The sequence below is a fragment of the Lontra canadensis genome, unplaced genomic scaffold (genome assembly GCF_010015895.1).
Source record: "Lontra canadensis isolate GAN:19392208 unplaced genomic scaffold, GSC_riverotter_1.0 scaffold21, whole genome shotgun sequence".
Taxonomy (NCBI): domain Eukaryota; kingdom Metazoa; phylum Chordata; class Mammalia; order Carnivora; family Mustelidae; genus Lontra; species Lontra canadensis.
In genome coordinates this window covers 17025280-17046030 of record NW_022631015.1, presented here as the reverse complement: position 1 = coordinate 17046030, position 20751 = coordinate 17025280, and the positions used below count along the sequence as shown (strand labels likewise).

Here is a 20751-nt window from a genome sequence, read left to right as displayed (position 1 = left end):
AGGTTTTGAAGTGATCTTCACGAGTGGGAAAGCCGGTGGTAAAAAGCATTTTAAGGAACATCCTCTTGTGTGAAACTATACAACTGTTGCAGAACTTGTCTCACATGAGCCAACTTAAAAATACACAACAGCCAACATAAGGAAGCTTCTATTTCCTGCTAGCCTGCATTTTTTCTGCCTGAGGCTGAGAAAGCTGAAATGTTACCGTGCAATGCCAGGTTTTCCCCTTTCCGAGTGCCCTTGTGGCTTCGTTGACAGCCCACAGCCTCTTTAACCTTCTGTGGAGTTTAGTGTGAAGATGACACATGGAAAGCCACAACTCAACATGGGGACAGAAAGAGGAGGGCATACATACCTCGTTCAAATTTTAACCGCTGGTAGAGCTGAAACTGATCCACGGGCACCAGGGAGGCAATCTGAAATCAGAGATATTAACAAGATGAGGTCTCTCTCCTCACTGGAGCCCAGAGTTCCAGCCTTCAAAGACCTCTCCTTCTTGTCTGGATTACTTTATACCAGTGGTTCGAGAACTTTTTCTCTCCACACTTCCGTGATAAGACAAGCAGCAATTTCTACGACAGCCACCACTTGAAGCACCCAAGACAGGACTCCTTCGTCAAATTCCATTCTTACCCTCAGCAGCTACTAAGACCAGACAACCAAACTTTTGGACTTCCCCAATTATTTGTGTATATATATATATGAAAGATGTTCTTTATCACTCCATGTTCATTTAAGAAATGTTTAAAAGATTATGGTTCTAGCTTTAGAACCATTAAAAACTAAGGCCAGGTAGATAGTGCCTCAGGAATTATGAAAACCTCATTGTCTCCTTGGGAATAGACTCTTCTAAATAATATGAAAATCATTTCTTCAGACAAAAAAAATCACTTCGCGGGGCCCCTGGTTGTCCCTCATTGTCATCCGTGTCCTGGTAGGAAAGAAATGCTAAAGATATTTCTTGTGCTTGAACTCCTATTTCCATTGCAGATGGTGATATGAACCAAAGGTTTACAAGTAAATGACAGTGAGTCAGACCTAACCAAAGGACATTTCAGATTAATCCTTTCAAATTGCATTTCGAAGTCGGAGGCAGGAAAAGCTAACTGCTCTTACACTGGCATTCTAAAAATAGTAGCTCCATTGACGCCAACTATATTGATGTTGCTTAAAAGATTTATAACTGAGAAGACTCAAGGATTTGATATTAGGCTTTCTAAACATTTAGCAAGTTGATACAGGACACAGTCGTAGCCTTGGCAATTCTGACTCGAAAACACTACATGTCCTTTGGTATGAAAGATATCTAGATGCAAGTTCCTACAACCAAAAAAAGGAAGTCTGCCTTAAGAAAACAAGAGTAAAAAAAAAAATGAGGTAGTTAAAAATTACACTTAACATGTGTAAGGCTGACGATTCACAGACCTGTACCCCTGGGGCAAATAATACATTATATGTTAATAAAAATAATTAAAAATTTAAAATTTAAAAATTACACTTAACAAATACAGTACATTTTAACAGGTATTCAAAATCAAATCCTCCTCCTCACACACACAAAAAATTCAATTTGTTTACTTGGCAAATGAATTAAAGTTAGCTAAAACCTATGAAGGACTACAAAAGAGGCAAGTTCAGTCTTCTCCATTCCAAGTACAGTAAAACAGAAATTTAATTTAATTATAACATTTTTCTCCAGCTGGGAGGAAAAGGTTGCATTTTCATCTGGCACTTTAAATAAAGCTCCTGAGCAATCACTGTAAAAAAAATTATGGTTAATTTTATATGCTATGTGTTGTACCATACTTTTTTAAAGTGTGGTTAGACTTTTATTACACTGAAAGCCAGTTCTGTTTCATCTATTATAATACCACCTGGACATCTTTCCTAAAAGAAAAAGGTGTCTCAAAACAAATTCTGAGTTGGAGACAGAAGACATAGGTAACCAAAGGGATGGGAGGCATTAAGGAATCTGAATTCAACTCCTGACTTAGTCCTTGCTTCCTTGTGGCAGAGAACAAATAATCTAATACTACTTCAACTTTGAGGCCAAGGTGACTTGGAGATGATGTCATCTGGGCTGAAGAGACCTCAGTGAGAGTCTGTATATCTATTTTAACCGAGCCCCCAAGAGGCCTTTGATTCTATGGGACAGTCTTATACTCTACTTGCCCCCAACTAAAACAGCTTCTGGACTGATGAAGAACTTCTTCAAACCCCTCAAAGTCAACTCCTAAAAATTCTGATTTTTTTTTGCAATGACATGCAATATATGTAGCAGCTAAGTCAAATACCGTTAACAGAAGACAAAGCAAACAGGAGATAGAGTACTTTAGACACATATGAAATGCTAATGAGAAAACTGAGACAAATTAATGCAGTAAAAAGTCAACAACAGGAGAGATGGATGTTTTTTTCTTAAAGATTTTATTTATTTATTTGACAGAGAGAGAGAGATCACGAGTAGGCAGAGAGGCAGGCAGAGTAAGGGAAGCAGGCTCCCGGCCGAGCAGAGAGCCCGATGCGGGACTCGATCCCAGGACCCTGAGTTCATGACCTGAGCCGAAGGCAGAGGCTTAACCCACTGAGCCACCCAGGTGCCCCCATTTTTTTTAAAGATTTTATTTATTTATTTATTTGACAGATAGAGATCACAAGTAGGCAGAGAGAGAGAGGAGGAAGCAGGCTCCCCACCGAGCAGAGAGCCCGATGCAGGGCTCGATCCCAGGACGCTGAGATCATGACCTGAGCCGAAGGCAGAGGCTTTAACCCACTGAGAGCCACCCAGGCACCCCGAGATGGATGTTTAATTTAAATTAGAAAGCTAAATTTCATAGAGGACACGTCTCTGCCAACAGGGAAGTCAGAGGGCTCTGATTTTTTTGGTGTCTTATTCTACTTTGAATCTCCTATTTATTATTTTTTTTATGGATCAAAGATTTTTATGGAATTAAGACTTAATAGGGTAAATCAATTTTTTCTATGGAAATTTGTGATTTAAAAAAAAGAAAAAAACACTTTAGTTCCATCACCACCATTCTCTTCTCTTCCCAGATCCCACCACTTGGATTTGCACCTTTTCGGTGTTCTGACAATGCATCAGACACTGTTCTATCCAGACAACAGTGTCTGGAACCCTGGGAAGACAGACGAGGAAAGGGGGCAGAGAAGCTGCTCTCAAGAAACTTAAAATACCCAGAAGGCAATAAAGACACATTAGGGTTTTTTCTTTTAAATCTACTCCTTGGGAAAAAAGAGAATCAACTCCTTGATCTTACCATTTGTTGGCTTTACGGATTAGACTAGTTCTCTGAAATGTTTCTATTATACCCATGGCTTCAGATCAGAGAAAGCTGGACCTTGTAAAAAAAAAAAAAAAAAAACAAAAAAAAACAAAAAAAAAACCCAACGATCCAAAGTATTAAATTCCCGGTTTCACTACTATGTGGAGCTAAGTCTCGATTGCTCAAGGTCTCTTACAATTATAAACCTGAAATAAACGTGTTAGGATGATTACTGAAGGGTCGATTAGATCACAGGTTAAAGGGCTACTGCTTTCAAAAGCAAAACAAAACAAAACCTGAAACAATCAGACTTGCAAACTGATTGCAAAACTGAAACTCCAGTGAAAGATTATGAAGAGGTGTCTTGTGATATATCACTGTCCTCTCCCTGCCAACAAAGAAATTCCAAATTGTTCAAAATCATTCCAGAATGTTCCTTTTTAACTTTTTTATTTTGAAATAATCTTAGACTGACGAACTTGGGGAGAGTTCCAAAATCCCATTCTCCCCAACTTCTCCTAATTTTAACACCTTACATAACCATAGGTAAGAATTAAAGTAATGAAATTTATGTTGATATAAAACAAACTATCTATAAACCTTATTCCATGTTCAAAAACTGTCCCACTTTTGGGTTTTTTTTTTTTTTTGTCCAGCCTAAGATCTAATTCAGGATCCCTCCCTGAATTTAGTTGCCAAGTCTCCTTAGCCTTCTCCATTCTGTGGCAGTTCCTCAGTTTGTCCTTGCCTTTCATAACCTTGACCTTTCATGACTTTGAAGAGTCCAGGCTAGTTATGTCCTACAGTGTTCTCTGATTTGGGTTCGTCTGATGCTTTCCCGTGATTAGGTTGAGCCTGTGCAGTTTTGGCCAGAATGTCCCAGAAGTGATGTTGAGCCATTAAGGACGTACAGGAGGACACCCATCTCATTACTGGCAACGTTGACTTTTTAACTTGGTTACGGTGGTGTCCACCAGATCGCTCCACCCTCTGTAATCATCAAGTATCTTGTTCTTGTAGGAATACATTTTGAGATACTGCAAATATCCTGTTTCTCATCACACCTTTGCCCCATTAATTGTTTTATCTACTGATAATTCTTGCCTCTAATAGTCATTACTGTGATATTTGCTTAATGATTTTCTATTTCCATCATTCATTCTGTATTTGTTAATTAGGATTCTATTGTAAGAAAGAACTGTCCCTAGGGTCCCTAGGTGGCTCAGTCAATTAAGCATCTGCCTTCAGCTCAGGGTATGAGCCCAGGGTCCTGGGATGGAGTCCTGCATGGGCCTTCCTGCTCAGTGGGGAGTCTACTTCTTCCATCCTTCCCCCTGCTTGTGATCTCTATCTCTCACTCTCAAATAAATAAAATCTTAAAAAAAAAAAAAAAAAAGCCTGTCCCTTCTCCCCCATCTACTTATTATTCATTTATATATTCAGGTCAGTATGGACTACGGATATTTACTGCATTCAGGGGGTTCTAATCCACTAATAACCAGATCCACATGCAAGCTGTAAAAACAAAAATTTCCAAGTATCTTCTCAACTATCAAGAGACCACTTCCATCAGATCTAAAAAATTCTTATCTTGATTTAAAGTGATTTTTATTGCTATTTCTCCTTTGAAATTTATATTAACTTGCCTGTTACACAAAAATTTCTCTCTCCTTCAATCCAAGTGAGAAAGACCACTTTTTCTCATCCTCATCATTCTAGAAATTCTTTCCACAAAGAAAGAAAATTTAATTCAAAGAGAAGATAAACTCAGTATAATTTTAACAAAATAAGAGCAGTAATACAGAACAGTAAAAACGAAAAGCTACCAATAGCCCATGATCGCATTCTGGGTTGCATCCACCTGAGGGTGCTTACTCAACTACCTGACTGCAAGCCGTCCGTTCCCCATTCCACTCTAACCATAGCACAGGACAACCAGGACACTCACAATATACATATTCGTGGGGAGCTGTGACTGTTACACATGGTGGTTAATTAGATACATCTAACATTCACAACTGACAAGAAATGAAAAGTGAGGTATACATTTGTTTCCTATATTAACTATGATCATAATATCCGAGCAGGCATCACCACTCACATTGACACTAGCCCTACAAAAACTAAAGAAGTGGGGCGCCTGGGTGGCTCAGTGGGTTAAAGCCTCTGCCTTCGGCTCAGCTCATGATCCTAGGATCCTGGGATCGAGCCCCACATCAGGCTCTCTGCTCAGCGGGGAGCCTGCTTCCTCCTCTCTCTCTGCCTACTTGTGATCTCTGTCTGTCAAATAAATAAATAAATAAAATCTTAAGGGGGAAAAAAAAAAAACTAAAGAAGGAAGTGGGGGTGGGAGGAGACAGTAGAGCCTGCTTGCCAGAGAAACATTTATGCTGAAATAGTGTGTTCCCATAATACTGACCTCATATATAAATCTTATCTTATGTATAAAATGCAATATATATAGAAAAGGTTACTTTTTTAAAGATTTTATTTATTTATTTGAGAGAGAGAAAGCAAGAGACAGAGCATGAACAGAGGCGGAGGGGCAAAGAGAGGAGGAAGCAGTCTCCCCGCTGAGCAGGGAGCCCACTGCAGGGCTCCAACCCAGGACCCTGAGATCATGACCTGAGCCGAAGGCAGAGGCTTAACCATCTGAGCCACCCAGGTGCCCCCATATCAAAGAATATAATATATATTATATTTTAGTTGGGAAAATGAAATGGTTAAAACCGTGAAGTTAGGGATTGGCTTCATGCAAGTTCTACTCATCAAGGTCTAGACAGCCAGGAAAAAAGAGAAAAAGGAGAAAGAAAAGCCTAGTCTTCACTTGGGTTTGGCCCTTTAAACCATACTTCTGCTACTGCTGCTTTAAAACATTAAAGAGACAGACCGAACAAAGAATCCAAGAGATAGTATATTTGACAATAGGAGTGACCACAGGGAACTCACTGGAGCATGGCAATTTGTGAGGGGCTATGACTTGCAAAAATACTGGCAAGAGAAATAGTCCTACCCGTACAGATAAATGCCTTATCACACTGATACAAAAACTACCCGATTTCCTGTCTCAACCCAGAAAATAAGAACTGTCCTTCCTAACATCCCCCATTCATCACTTGAGTGTACTGACCAAGCTCCCATCTTCTCTCTGTACTAGATTTTGAAACCTGCTGGAAAAAAACAAGAGGGCATCACTGTCCAAGAGCCAGAAGGCAGAGCCCTCCTGGGAAGTGAGAAAGATGGCGGGAGCTGGAATGCCAGGGCGGGAACTGTTTTCACAGTTCCCTGAAGAAGGCTGCCTTCGATGTTCCTTTTTCACCTGTTCTCCAGAACACCCTCCCACACCCTCTTCCGCCTTTCTCCCGTGGCTCCTCCACGGGTAAAAGGGATTTGCCCATGTGCCCAACCATGTGACACGTTCAACCCACGCCTGCTTACTCTTCTTACACTTGCCTTTAGTTGAAGAAAAATCCTAGAAACATTTTTCTCCACTTGTATGCAGTTTTAAAGCAAAGCTTTAAGAGCATTCCAAAGCAAAATCCAACGGGAACCCTAAAAGTATCTAATTGACACTGGCAGAGCAGATTGCTTTCTCCTCCGCCACCCTGAGGTTTGACTCATAATCCCCCCAACACGCATCACAGCCCAAGGTTATCACAGACATACTCGGTCCCTTCCCATCCATATCCTTCAGCCACAGCAACAGGAATCTGGCTGCCTGGCTGGGCATCCTTATCTTCCCTCTGTCCCGCCTCACACTGTGATGATGGGGAGGAAGAGTGTGACGAGAGGACACAGCAAGTGAGGGCTGTGCAGAAGGAACATTTGCGGGGAGCACATGGCTCTCTAGAATTCTGAAAGCCTTTACCAAAGCCACCCAGATAAACTGGCAACAAGAGTAATATCTGTATTTATTCTGCAAATGTAGCTTCAAATTCCTTAGTGCTCCCCTCCGTCTGCCCCCAGTCCTCCACGGCGCCCCACAGCCTAAACCTCCTCCCATAGAAATTCTGGAACCCCCATGTTTGGCACGAGCAGCTGCACGCATCCTTGCTCTGGGGCAGGTGGGGACCCTAGCCCAAGAAGCAGACGGTCATGTCAATGCCCCAGGACTTGGAAGGAGACTTGGTTGTTGAGAAGCTCTTCCTTGCCCTCCACTGCCAACTGGCGGAGGGAAGAAGTTGAATTTCTCAGGCCATGTAATGGTAGGTATGCGCTCACCACTCTAATTTTATAGGATCCCGACAAATGGCTCAGGTCTCCCCAGCGGGGGATGGTGTGCTACTTCCCTAACACAGGAAGGGAAGGGCTCCAGTAGTCATCACCTTTTTAATAGGGCTACGAACTCCCAGAACCTTGCCGGAAGTGACGCTATCAGAACAAACAGTCTTATCCGTAGTGGGTGAGATTCCCGCACCGGGTACCTGAGAAAAGCCCACCACCAGCTGACACTACCACGCGATGCAGGGAGGTCCCGTTGCACTTTTCGAGTGTCCTCCTCCAGAAGCAAGCCGTACTTGGATCGGGTATTAAATGCTTTGCTAATGAAGCCATCCCTGATAAACAAAAATTATGGGGCAAAGCCACTGTTGATCCCAACTGGACGCGGTAACAAGGCAGGGGGTCCCACGGTGAGCAGGGGCGGACGCACAGAACACGGGCAACCACGTGTGCTAGATCTACACCAGAAAGCATGTGGGGCAAAGAGTTTAAATGCCTGGTGTCCTGTGAAGATGAATGAGGAAATGTTCTACTTACATGCGTTTTATAAGACCGTGGATGATGAAGAATCACATACTATAACATGAACAGCAGCAGCGCCAAGGGAACATGAGTCTCAACCAGAACTATTTTTAACATGTGAAGTTTATTTATGTTACCTGTATAATTAAGTGTTTTTTAAAAGGCAGAAGAAATAGTCATAGAGACAGAATCCAGTCAAGCATAAGGCAGATAAGCCCCATTATGATATGCTCAATCGTATCTGCATTAAGAGCTACCTATTCTAGGGGCACCTGGGTGGCTCGGTCAGTTAAGCAACCGACTCTTGGTCTCAGCTCAGGTCTTGATCTCAGGGTCAAGAGTTTGAGCCCCACAGTGGGCTTCATGAAAAAAAAAAAAGAGAGAGAGAGAGAGAACTGCCTATCATAATAATAACCATATACAAGGAAAACTTAATGTAAAGGAAGCCAGAAAGGAAGATGGTATAGCCCAAGTTCATGTGTATGCGGTATTTGCTTTCAAAGGAATGGTCCCATATAAACTGGTAAAGCTACCACTATTTTTAACATAATGTTCTATTCACATCTCCATTCAAAATGAGAGACCGCTAACTACCGCCAGAACAATGTTTTCCTCTGGGGACTGAGGAGAAGTGGCCCGTTGGTTAAGAACTCTGACGACTGTACATTCACGCCCATCTTTAGTCAGCCTCTCGGCGGACCGGTGAGAACAGAACCGTCCCTTTAAGGCCCTGGGGTGCCTTCCTACTCGCCTAATGGGAAACAGACTTTGAAGAATTGAAGACATACTATAGTTTAGTTCAGAAGATGCTTTTGTTCTATTTTTGTTTGTTTGTTGTAGTTGTTTTCCAAATACCCTTTGGTAACTTCTACGAGATATTATGGGATTATGGGTTCGTTGGGTTTCCATACAGCCTAAAAGTTAAACTGTTTTTCGAGTCAAAGTGGGTACATAGAACGAGTACCGGGTAAGTGTGTTGCAAATGTGTATGATGGGGAAGGGGTAAGAAATCAGATGAGGGGGAGAACTGCAAGCAAATATGAAAAGAAAATTCTATACTAAGAAAGTCAGGAGAATTAAATTGTGTTCTGGAGAGCTCTGAGACAGGCTCTCCTCACCCACTCATCTGAACACATTAGTTCTAACATTTGATATCCGAATTGCCAATGGCTAGTGGTTACCTACGTTGCAAAGTCTACAACAACGCCATGCCATTGACCTTTCTGCAATGTCAGAGATGTCATAGTCGGTGCTGTCCAATCGGGCAGCCATGAGCCACATGTGGCTACGAGGCGCTTAGAACATGATTAGGGCAACCACAGGAATGAATTTTTAATTTTATCTCATCTTCATTAATTTTTTTAAGATTTTATTTACTCATTTGACAAAGAGAGAGAGCACAAGCAATGGAAGCAGCAGGCAGAGGGAGAGGGAGAAGCAGACTCCCCGCTGAGCAGGGAGACCCACATGGGTCTCAACCCCAAGACCCTGAGATGATGACCTGAGCGGAAGGCAGACACTCAACCGACGCTCAGCGCCCCTAATCTTAATTGATTAAAATGTAAATAGCCACATGTAGCAAGTGGCTACTGGATTGGACAGTGCAAGGTCTAGGATACAGGCCTGTAGTTAATTTCACTTGTCATGCGGTTAATATCACTCTGCTGGACCAGAAACTCCATGAAGCTAGCACTGGGCTGATCTTATTTGCCTCTGTATCCTGGAACAGGGTCTGGCAGACTGTGCACACTTGATAAACACCACCGACTGATCAGATTTTCACAGAGGCAAATCAAAAAGGAAGCACCTTTCCTAGAAGGATTATGCATCAAAAGATGCTCGTGAACACCCGAGTCTTACTTTATTTTTTTTTAAGATTTTATTTATTTATTTGACAGAGATCACAAGTAGGCAGAGGTGGGCAAAGAGAGAGGGGGGGAAGCAGGCTCCCTGCTGAGCAGAGAGCCCAATGCAGGGCTCGATCCCAGGACCCTGAGATCATGACCTGAGCCGAAGGCAGATGCTTTAATCCACTGAGCCACCCAGGCGCCCCCGAGTCTTACTTTAAAACCCACTGCCAAATTGTCTAGCTAACCCAGTCTTTCCCCACTTTAATTTCCTTCTATACTTTTCTCACACAAAAGAAAGCAGTATTTCTCAACATAGGATGACACAATCAATATTATTTTTTTATTAAAAACATTCTATTATTTCATGATTTCATTATTCACACTTCTAAACCTTTATATATTCCTTTTATCCTTCCCTAGAAAATACTTCAAGCTCACTTATAACCCCTAGCTGATATTCCATGAACTGAACAGGAGACACCCAGAGGCAGATTGGTTAAAAATGGTCTATAAACATCTTTCTGCCTGCTGTGCTTACAAAATAGAGGACATGCTTTACAAACAAAGCGTATCAACACACACATCCCCACCTACACATACATATGTATACATATCCACACACACACACACACACTACTGAATCTCCAATTATCAGGTCCTTTATTACACAATCTACCTACCACCTTCTACTCTTTTTTTTTTAATTTTTAAAGATTTTATTTATTTATTTGACAGACAGAAATCACAAGTAGGCAGAGAGGCAGGCAGAGAGAGGGCGGGAGGCCTCCCCACTGAGCAGAGAGCCCGATGCGGGGCTCGATCCCAGGACCCTGGGATCATGACCTAAGCTGAAGGCAGAGGCTTAACCCACTGAGCCACCCAGGCGCCCACCACCTTCTACTCTTAAAGCCATGTAGTTATGGAGGTCAGAAAGAACTGGATTGGATTAGAATTGTAGCTCTTCTGGGCTTTAGATATGCACTCTTGGGGAAATTACTTAATCCCCCTGTGCTTCCCTTTCTAAGTCTGTTGAAGGGACTGGACGGTTCACCAGCTATGAAAGCATCTGAAGACCACCAAGTGCACAGCAGGTGAGCTGTGTTTGCTGACGAGTCACTTACTTCCTCTGTTTCATGGGACTTCTTTCCATTCTAACAATCAAGCCAAAGCAAAGAAGTAAAAGGAGCAATGCTTACAATCTTCCCAAAGATGGGTTAGCATGGGTTATCTCCTGATTTAAAGTGAGCAGGACCTGGGACGCCTGGGTGGCTCAGTCAGCTAATCCTCTGCCTTCGGCTCAGGTCATGATCCCAGGGTCCTGGGATCGAGCCTCCTGTCAGGCTCCCTGCTCAGTGGGGAGTCTCCCTCTCCCTCTGCCCCCCACTCATGCTTTCTATCTCAAATAAATAAATAAAATCTTTAAAAAAAAAAAAAAGGCAGATTCAAGGGCAAGGCTCCTGATCAGGGATTGAAGAAACAAAGGAAAATGGTATGTCACAATCTTAAGGAAATGGGAGAAAAACTCATTCAAAAAAGACATTTCTGATATATGATAAAGATCCAACCAGAGGCCTGTGGAAATGACTCGACTCCGTCTCTCTCTGTACAACCACAATAGTTTATATTGTCTATAACTGGTTAAAATCTGTCGTCCGCTTATCTTTAAAGTATTAGAGATCACAAGACCCCTTGTTCTTCCGCCTCCAAACCGCACATCTGGTAAACCTGATTCCTAGCGCCTTTGACTATTGGAAAGTTTCTTCAACACGCAGACAGCATTTATCAACGGAACTGCAGTAAGCAACAGCTTCAACAGTCTGTATGAAGTATCCCTAGGTATGCAGCAACAAAGGACTCCTTTAAAGAGGTAGCCTCTGCATTTTGATTCTAGACCCCCTGGCAGGGAAGTACGCAGTGAGGATCCCAGGGAATAACATCAACAGGCAAGAGGGAAGGTCATGGGAGTCGAGCATACCTCCGCCTCCTGCAGGGTCCCGTGGTTCAGGCACACTGTGTCAGGGCAAGCAATGGGAGACCCACAGCCTTCTCGGATTGCCAGCTGCAGGTACTGTTTCAAGCACTAGAAGGTAAGAAGGAAAAAGACAATTACCCATTGCCTCACAGTAGCACAAAGGTTACACACCGCCCTTGCCTGCCTTTCCTTCACTGGCAGTCCTGGGGCTCTTGTGCTCGGGGAAACTGAGGGAGACCAAAGTTATCACAAGTGTGAGCACTAAGACCCATCGCTTGGGAAAGAAAGCAAGACAGGTGATTAATTACGTATGACCTCTTCCTAAGAATATGAGCTTCTGCGAGGCAACAAGTCAAATTCCTGTATGCTCACACTTATCATCCAACATGGATATGGGAAAGAAGAAACCCTCGTTTGCCCTGATGGCAAATGCCTTGTTTACTCTCTCCTTTTTTAACTTACGTGACTTCCCAGTTCCATTTTTACCGAGTGGTCCTCTCCCTCAAAGTTTGCTCAAAAGTAGAACTCTGACTCTCATGCTGATTTAGCCAAACAGAATCAAAATACAGCTGACTCTTGAACAACAAGGGTTTGAACTGTGTGGGTCCACTGACATGCACATTTTTTTTTTAATAAATATAGTGCTACAAGTATATTTTCTTAACATTTTCTACAGCTTCCTTTATTATAAGAATACAGTATATAATACATATACAGAATATGTATTAATCAACTGTTTATGTTATCAGTAAGGCTTCTGGAAGTTAACTATGAGTTAACTAGCCTTAACTCATAAGGCTATGAGTAGTTAAGTTTTGGCTCAGTTGGTTAAGCGTCTGCCTTCCGCTCAGGTCATGACTCCGGAGTCCCAGGATCGAGCCCTGAGTTGGGCTCCCTGTCCAGCCAGGAGTCTGCTTCTCCCTTTCCCTCTGCTCCTCCCCTCTGCTCATGCTCTCTCTTGCTCACTCACTCTCTCAAATAAATAAAATCTTTAAAAAAAAAAAAAAAAAAGAAAGAAATCCCAGAAGTGGACTCCTCAGTTTCTACTAATTTGCTCATAATTGGAGCTCTTTTCTGTATGCGTGATGAAAATAAGTCAAGAACACATGTTTGAGGACACCCCAAAAATACATAAGCTGGTCAATGAACTAACAACCCTTATAAAGTTATGATTCTTTACAATTGGGTTCAAATTCTTCAAATTTATGCATTTATGTATCAACCTGCTATATTAATAATATTGCTGTTGCACCAACCTTTTATAAAAGCTTAACTATTAAATAAATTCTATGGTCAGAATACAGATACCATAATCGTGAACCTATTTCTTTGTTCTTTGTGGGTTTGTTTTTTTTTTTTTTTTGGAAGATTTTATTTATTTATTTGAGAGAAGAGACACAGAGACAGCAAACATGAGGGGGAGTATTACAGAGGGAGAAGCAGACTCCCCACTGAGCAGGGAGCTGGATGTGGGGCTCGATCCTGGGACCCTGAGATCCTGACCTGAGCTGAAGACAGATGCTTAATGACTGAGCCACCCAGGTGCTCCCATCTTTATTTTTCCCCGTCTGAAAAGAAAACTAATATCACAATGCATTATTTCAGGAAACTAATCCTGTATTTAGCTGATCGAAATTACTGTTACAGTGGACTCCGGAAGCAATGACTAGAGCAAAGCATTTAAACCAGATTTGTATTTCTTCACGTGCTTAACAATTCCCTTCTTCAAGGAGTCCATTTTCCCCCTATGCCATTCATCACCATTCATCATCAAAAAATGAGAAAGTAACCCAAATACCCAAAACAGAAGAACACGTAAATAAATGATGTTCAATTCATACAACGGCTCGCTGAGGAATCAAGAAAAATATTTTCAAATGATGTTTAAACACATGGGGAAAGTGCTCCTGGGTCCGTATGGAGAATAAAAGGTATCCGGGAACAGGGCTCCTCTCGCTCCTCTCGCAGAACTCTTCCTACCGTCAACTGCACTCTGGGTGCTGTATTTTAGCTCTTATTTTCTCATTTGAGAGAAGGGTGAGCAATCACTTGCTCCAGGAGTTTCGGCGCCAGACATGGTCTCCTGCGCCAAGAATGGGAAGCAGAAGAGAGCCGCATCAGGAAATGTGGGGAAGAATTTCTGCACACACGCAGCACTTGAGAGGACCAGCAGAGCTGGCGCACAGAACGGAGTGTCACACCCAGGGACAAATGAAAAAATGATGTGAAGGCTTGTCCACCCGGCTCTGATCTGCGGACTTCTTGGCCCTCCGTCCGCCACACAGATGCTAATGTGACCACTTCGGTCTCCCCAGCTGCCACTTGAAATTTAAGCAGAAAGACTCTAAAAATGTATGGTCCCCAGGTTCAAGGGGAAGGTATCCAGGAAAACAAAGTGAACGGAGCAACGAACATCTATCGGAATATGTGGGCCCCCGGCCGTGGAGCCGCACTAGCAGGCGACGATGGGAAAGTGACTTAGACTGTGCCCCAGACCGGCTTCCCTTCACTGAAACACCAGAAATGATAACATCTGTTGGGGTGCCTGGGGGGCTCAGTGGGTTAAGCCTCTGCCTTCGGCTCAGGTCATGATCTCAGGGTCCTGGAACGGAGCCCCACATCGGGCTCTCTGCTGAGCGGGGAGCCTGCTTCCCCCCCCTCTCTCTGCCTCTCTGCCTCCTTGTGATCTCTGTCAAATAAATAAAATATTTAAAAAAAAGTGATAATATCAGTTATGGTTACCTCAAAGGATTCAAAACACATGCACACACAAAACACAAACCTGAAATTCTGTATCCGGGAACCCTCTGAAAAAGTCACAGACTGCAGAATTATTTCTACTCCGCTTCACGTGATCTTGGACTTTCTATCAAGAACTTCATGGGGAAATGTTAATCCTCTGACCTTCTGAGATTATCCTTTCTCTACCCCCTTCTGAGAACCAGTGAAGCTGCTATGATCCAGAATCATCATAAACAGGACAGATATTTGCAACAGAACAGCACACACGCCTCCATTCAAGCCTCCCTTTAGAACGATTTGCATCTCTAGAAAAAGCTTAGGGTCAAATAGAAACCAAAAAGAAAGACTGTGTGAGTCTTCACAGAAGACTCAGGAAAAAAAAAATTATTTCAACTTCTTTTGCAAACTTGTAAAGTTGAAATCTAAGCTTTCCCAAAGTTTATCATAGATGTTCAGACTTTATTTAATAGTCAGAGAAGAGAGAGCACGAGCAGGGGGAGCAACAGGCAGGAGAAGCAGGCTTCCCACTGTGCAAGGAGCCTCATGGGGGACTCAATCCCAGGACCCTGGAATCAGGACCTGAGGCAGAGTCAGTCTCTTAACCACCGAGCCACACGGGGGCCTCTGCTCTCTTTGTTTTTGTTTTTTTTTTTAAGATTTTATTTATTTATTTGACAGAGAGATCACAAGTAGGCAGAGAGACAGGCAGAGAGAGGGGGGAAACAGGCTCCTCGCTGAGCAGACAGCCCAACCCGGGGCTCGATCCCAGGACCCTGAGATCATGACCTGAGCCGAAGGCAGAGGCCCAAACCACTGAGCCACCCAGGTGCCCCTCTGTTCTCTTTGTTAATGTAGTTTACACTACCCATGATTTTAGGAGAGAAGTTAGAGCTGCATACACGGACTACGGGGCAGAAATGTGTATGTGTGTGTGTGTGTGTGTTAATAATTCTAAGAAACACTGGTTCAAGATAGAGATGTGCAGCACGGGTGACCGAGTATGGGGAGAGCTGGGCACTTGCCGCTCCAGCCCTGTGAGCGTGCATTTCTAGTCGGAGGCCAGGAGGAACAAGAACCAGCCCTGGCTATTGCTTCTTGTTGAATTTTCAAGCACATTTTGTTCATTCTACGTCTCCCATCAGCTTTCACGAAGAATGTAATCTCGAGCCCCGCATCTCTTCCCCAGCACTTCCGGCTGAAGCAGAAGAGAAGCAAAAGCATTCATAGGAACGCTCTGGCAAAGCAAACCTAGGTAGATGCTTAACAATTCTGGAAGAAAACGGCATCTAGATTGTAAATAGAAACAGAAAGGGGAAAAAAAAAAACCTACCATCACTTCATCACATTAAAAAACCTGCATTCCAGGCAGGCCCTCTCTGTTCTGCTGTCCCACCCGCCTCTCCCTTGCCGCGTATTTGGTAAATGCCTACCTCCTCTCTTCCGCTCTGGGTGAGTTCTTTCACCCCATCCGGTCACCCCACACTTGCTGGCCCTCCCGGGAACCTCTGCCGTGCCGGGGCCTGGCCTCCTCCCAGATTCTCCGGGAATCTCCTGGGACTTTCCCTGGGTGCACCAGACGCACTCCAGTGCTCCGTGGGGGATCTGAGGACCTCAGGCCAGGAGGGTGAGGGAGTCCCCCTCGGGCCCTTCGGAGAAATCCCCCACTCCCTTCCCTTGCATGCTCCGCCCTTGGCCGTGACTGTCTAACCCTAGTGCTTCCCAGGCAACCGAAGGTCTCTGGCCAGGGCGGCTCCCCAGTGTGGTCTGAAGGTCAGACTGTCCCTGCTTGCGACAGTGAAGGACACCTTCTCTCTGCTCTCCTACCGCCCCTCCCTGAGATCCCCAGCCCGCAGCTCAGCTGGCAGGGGCAGCTCATCTGAGGCATTTCTGCACGTGTGGAGGACTCACAGCAGCTCTCACCCACCTTGCTTCTTTCGGGCCCCCACTCTCTCCATCTCCCATGGGTCTGGCCACCATCCTGATCTACAGGCAGAATACCGCTCCTGCACGTCGGGGTGAGTCCAACCACCCCACTGAAGGATGACGAGGCAACAAGGATACCAGCCCCTGCCCTTGTCAGCGGGTCCCCTCCCCCAGCCCCTGCCCTTCTCAGCGGGTCCCCTCCCACTGTGCCCCGTGGGTCCGGCCACCACGCAGGTTCACTTAAATCTCCAATCAGCACGTGAGTCTAATACCAAGCTCTGGTCTGTAACTGCACAGAATCCCTGATGGACCACAAGGTTTGAGTGGGGACAGGGTGTCCGCCCCCTACAGAAGACGACACCTCCGTCCAAATGCCAAAGATGTGTCATTGCCAATCTGTCCGTGGGGAACGTACAGGCTGCTTTGAGGCAACAGGCTTGAGCAGTGGAAACCAAAGTAAGGGAAAAGGGCCCATGGGAACCACCGGGCTGAATGCAAACAGCCCGTTAAGGCTCCTTAAGGGACACACTTCAAAACAGCCATAGGCTCTAGCTGACCAGTGGCTACTGACAACAGGGCACAGGAACCAAAAAAGTAAAATCCACTATGTTCCCATGCCTTCTCACGTCCCCCCTTCACTAGAGCCCCCCACACTGTCTCCTGACAGTCTCTCCTTTGCTATCCTGCCCACCACTCCCTTGTAATGTAGTCAATAAACGTCTGTCTCCTTAAAAACCAAAATTACAGGGCGCCTGGGTGGCTCAGCGGGTTAAGCCTCTGCCTTTAGCTCAGGTCATGATCCCAGGGTCCTGGGATCGAGCCCCGTATCAGGTTCTCTGCTCAGCAGGGAGCCTGCTTCCTCCTCTCTCTCTGCCTGCCTCTCTGCCTACTTGTGATCTCTGTCTGTCAAATAAATAAAATCTTTTTAAAAAAATTTACATTCCATTAAATATTAGCATTAAACAGATGCCTAAATATCCAATTTTCATAACAGCTAACGAATTCTAAGGGAAATGTTCTAAACACAAGTTTTTTAAAATTCTGATGACCCAAAAAAGAAAGCTTTTTCCCTTTTAAATAGTCAACATACCACTTAATCTGTATGGTAGAACATAGAAATATTTTTAGGCCACAAAGCATCATGTATAATATAATAAGGATTGTTCTCTCCCCCAAATCCTGTCCTCATCCTGCATTTATTTATTTTTTTTCTTTCTTCCTTAGAGAGAGAGAGAGAGATCACAAGCAGGCAGAACAGCAGGCGGGGATGGGGGTGGGGTGAGGAAGCAGGCTCCCCGCTGAGCAGGGAGCCCGATGCAGGACTCGATCCCAGGACCCTGAGATCATGACCTGAGCTGAAGGCAGAGGCTTAACCCACTGAGCCACCCAGGCGCCTGTCGCCCGGCATTTTCTATCTCTGTGAATAGGACATTTCCATCCATCTGGCTGCACAACCCAGGAATGTATGGATCATCTAGGATACCACTTTCTCGTACCCTGTATCCAATAAATACTCACTGGGTGTCTTCCCCTGGCCGTCTAACCAAGCCCTCAATACTTAACAGAGCCTTTGAATCCACCTTCCCCCACATACCAGCTTCCCCACATCCCCAGTCTTCCCCATCTCAGTAAATGGAACCAATTACCCAGTTACTCGGCCAAAACAAAAACAAAGACATCTTTGATTCCTCTTTTCCTCAAACTCTACAACCAAAACATGTCCCCACACTAAACGTTTCTCATCACTCCTGCTGCAAACTCAAGTCCCCGTCACCCCTTCTGGAGACCTCTGCAATAGCTTTCTTGATGGTCTCTACTCTATCCAGTAGTCAAGGCACTCTTCATACATCTTTCTAAAATACAAATCCCATTTTATTCTCCTGCCCCAAACCCGCTAATGAATGCACGTCTCATTTAGATGGCCTCGCCAACTCCTTATCACGGCTCTAGTGGCCCTACATGTTCGGACTCCTGGCTGCTGCTCTGAGCTCCTTTCTACCACACTCCCCCTCTACTCCGGGGCTCTGAACCTGCTCGCTGTCTCCTCTATGTATCACGCTTGCTCCCGAATAAGGCCTTCTTTCTTGGTTGGTGCCCTTTCCTCCCCCTAGAATGTCCTTCCTCCCAGAGGGCTCAATCTCTTTGATTGTCTTTGAGGGCTCTCCTCGGTGTCACGTCTGCAGACAGGCCTTCACCGGCTAAAAAGGACAACGTTCCCTCCCCTATCAGGCCTCCTTACCCTGCTTTGTATTTCTTCATAGCACTTTCTATTATCTAATGTTAGTTACTTGTGTATTATCTTGTTGCCCCACTAGAAATTCAGCTATTAGTACAGAGACGTGGTCTTATTCTCTGATGGATTCCAGAAAAACATGTAGAAGGTACTACAAAACACATTACTGGGTGACTGACTTAATAAATTCAAGGTCCTATCCAACCCATGTCCTAAGTACTGATTAGGTCCATTGGCTTCTATCCGTCTCCTCTGTCCCACCCTTAGACCCCTTTCCATTACCTCTTACCCGGCTTCTGCCTTGGTCCCTACACTAATCTTCCTGTATCTGTTTTTGCCTCTTTCTAATTAATTCTCCACACTGCTGGCAGAAGGAACTTTAATAAAATCTAAATCTGATCCCTTCTGCCATCCGCTTAAAACCCTTCCAAGACTGTAAACACTCGTTATGTCTCCTTTATACACTTATTACAACTAGGACTTAAAAATTAGGTGGATAGAGGGGCGCCTGGGTTGTTCAGTTGATTAAGTGTCTGACTCTTAATTTCAGCTCAGGTCATGATCTCAGGGTCTCAGGGATCGAGTGAGCCTCATGTTGGGCTCCGTGGTGGATGTGGAGCCTGTTTAAGGTTCTCTCTTTTTGGGGCGACTGGGTGGCTCAGTCGTTAAGCATCTGCCTTTGGCTCAGGTCATGATCCTGGGATCCTGGGATCGAGCCCCACATAAGGGTCCCCGCTCAGCGGGGAGTCTTCTTCTCCCTCTCTGACTCCCCCCGCTTGTGTTCCCTTTCTCTCGGTCTCTCTCTATCAAATAAATAAATAAAATCCTTAAAAAACAATTTAAAAAAAAAAGATTCTCTCTCTCCTTCTGCCCCTCCCCAGATCTTGAGGGTGCACGCGTACTCTCGCTCTCTCGCTATAAAATTAGGTGTATATAATTATGTAACCCCCACCAAAGTCTCACTCTCTACACTCAGTCCACCTGTCGACATTACCAGAAATTTCAACCTTTAGATTTCTTTGATTAAAACCTTGTCTCTAGAATAATCTGTCACTATTCGCCAATAATTAGGACAGGAGCATAGTCAGATGAGGCAGTAGCTTCCTGGCAGAGAGCAGAGCCTTGAAGAAAAGGACAGGAGACAGGTATGTTTCTATGGACAAGAAACACTGGAAACAACGGGACACTAATGGGAAAGGCTGCCATGATATTATGATTTGTAATAAGAAATACAAATACATTCTTCTTATTTCCAGCACAGAGCATCTAAAACCCTTGGAATTTCCTAAGTGATGGTAAAGATAAGAAGTGTCTTTTGTTATGCTAAGGAGGAGACTTTGGGAATGCTCCTAGGTCATGTGGGGGGTTGGTTGCCAGAAGTACCAACTCTGGGCGTGGAGAGCTGGAACTTTTAGTCCTACTCACTGACCTCCAGGGAGCAGAGAGAGCCTGGAGGTTACATCAGGGGCCACTAGTGACTGACTCACTCATACCTACGGAATGAAACCTCCATAAAAACCCAGAAGTCTGAGTTCAGAGTGCTTACTGGTTGTTGAACACATGGAGATTTGGTAAGAGTGTTATATTCTGGAGGACTTGGAAGATCCATGCTCTTTCCCCACACCTTGTCCTATGCATGTCTTCCCTTTGGCTATTCCTGAGTTACAGCATTTTATAATAAACCAACAATCTAGTAAGTAAAGTGCTTCTCTGAGTTCTCAGAGCTGCTCTAGCGCGGTAACCGAAGCCAAGGAGGAAGTCATGGGAACGTATGATTTACAGCCCGCTGATCAAAAGTGCAGTTAACAACCTGGGCTTGTGACTGGCATGCAAAGTTGGAAGACTTCTTTGATCCAGACTTGTTTGGATAAATGTCTATTCCAATCCTTTGCCCATTTTTAATTGAGTTATTTATGTTTTTATTATTGAGTTATAGGACTTTTTTGTACATTCTGCAGGTGTCCTGTAACAGATATTATTTGCAAATATTTTATCCCATTCTGT

The 20751-nt window shown here is 44.2% G+C and overlaps 1 protein-coding gene across 2 annotated transcripts in view; it reads right to left on the bottom strand.

Moving 5' to 3' along the window:
- RNF144B (ring finger protein 144B) overlaps positions 1–20751 on the bottom strand; it is a 66277-nt gene that overhangs the window by 24414 nt on the left and 21112 nt on the right. Inside the window, exons 2-3 of one of the 2 annotated variants that reach the window (XM_032861625.1) lie at positions 11853–11957; positions 356–416 (exon numbers count right to left, since the gene is read on the bottom strand). In XM_032861625.1, the coding sequence (XP_032717516.1) occupies positions 356–416; positions 11853–11957 (166 nt within the window). The remainder of the gene's footprint in view (positions 1–355; positions 417–11852; positions 11958–20751) is intronic. The other variant, XM_032861626.1, reaches the window with a different exon arrangement.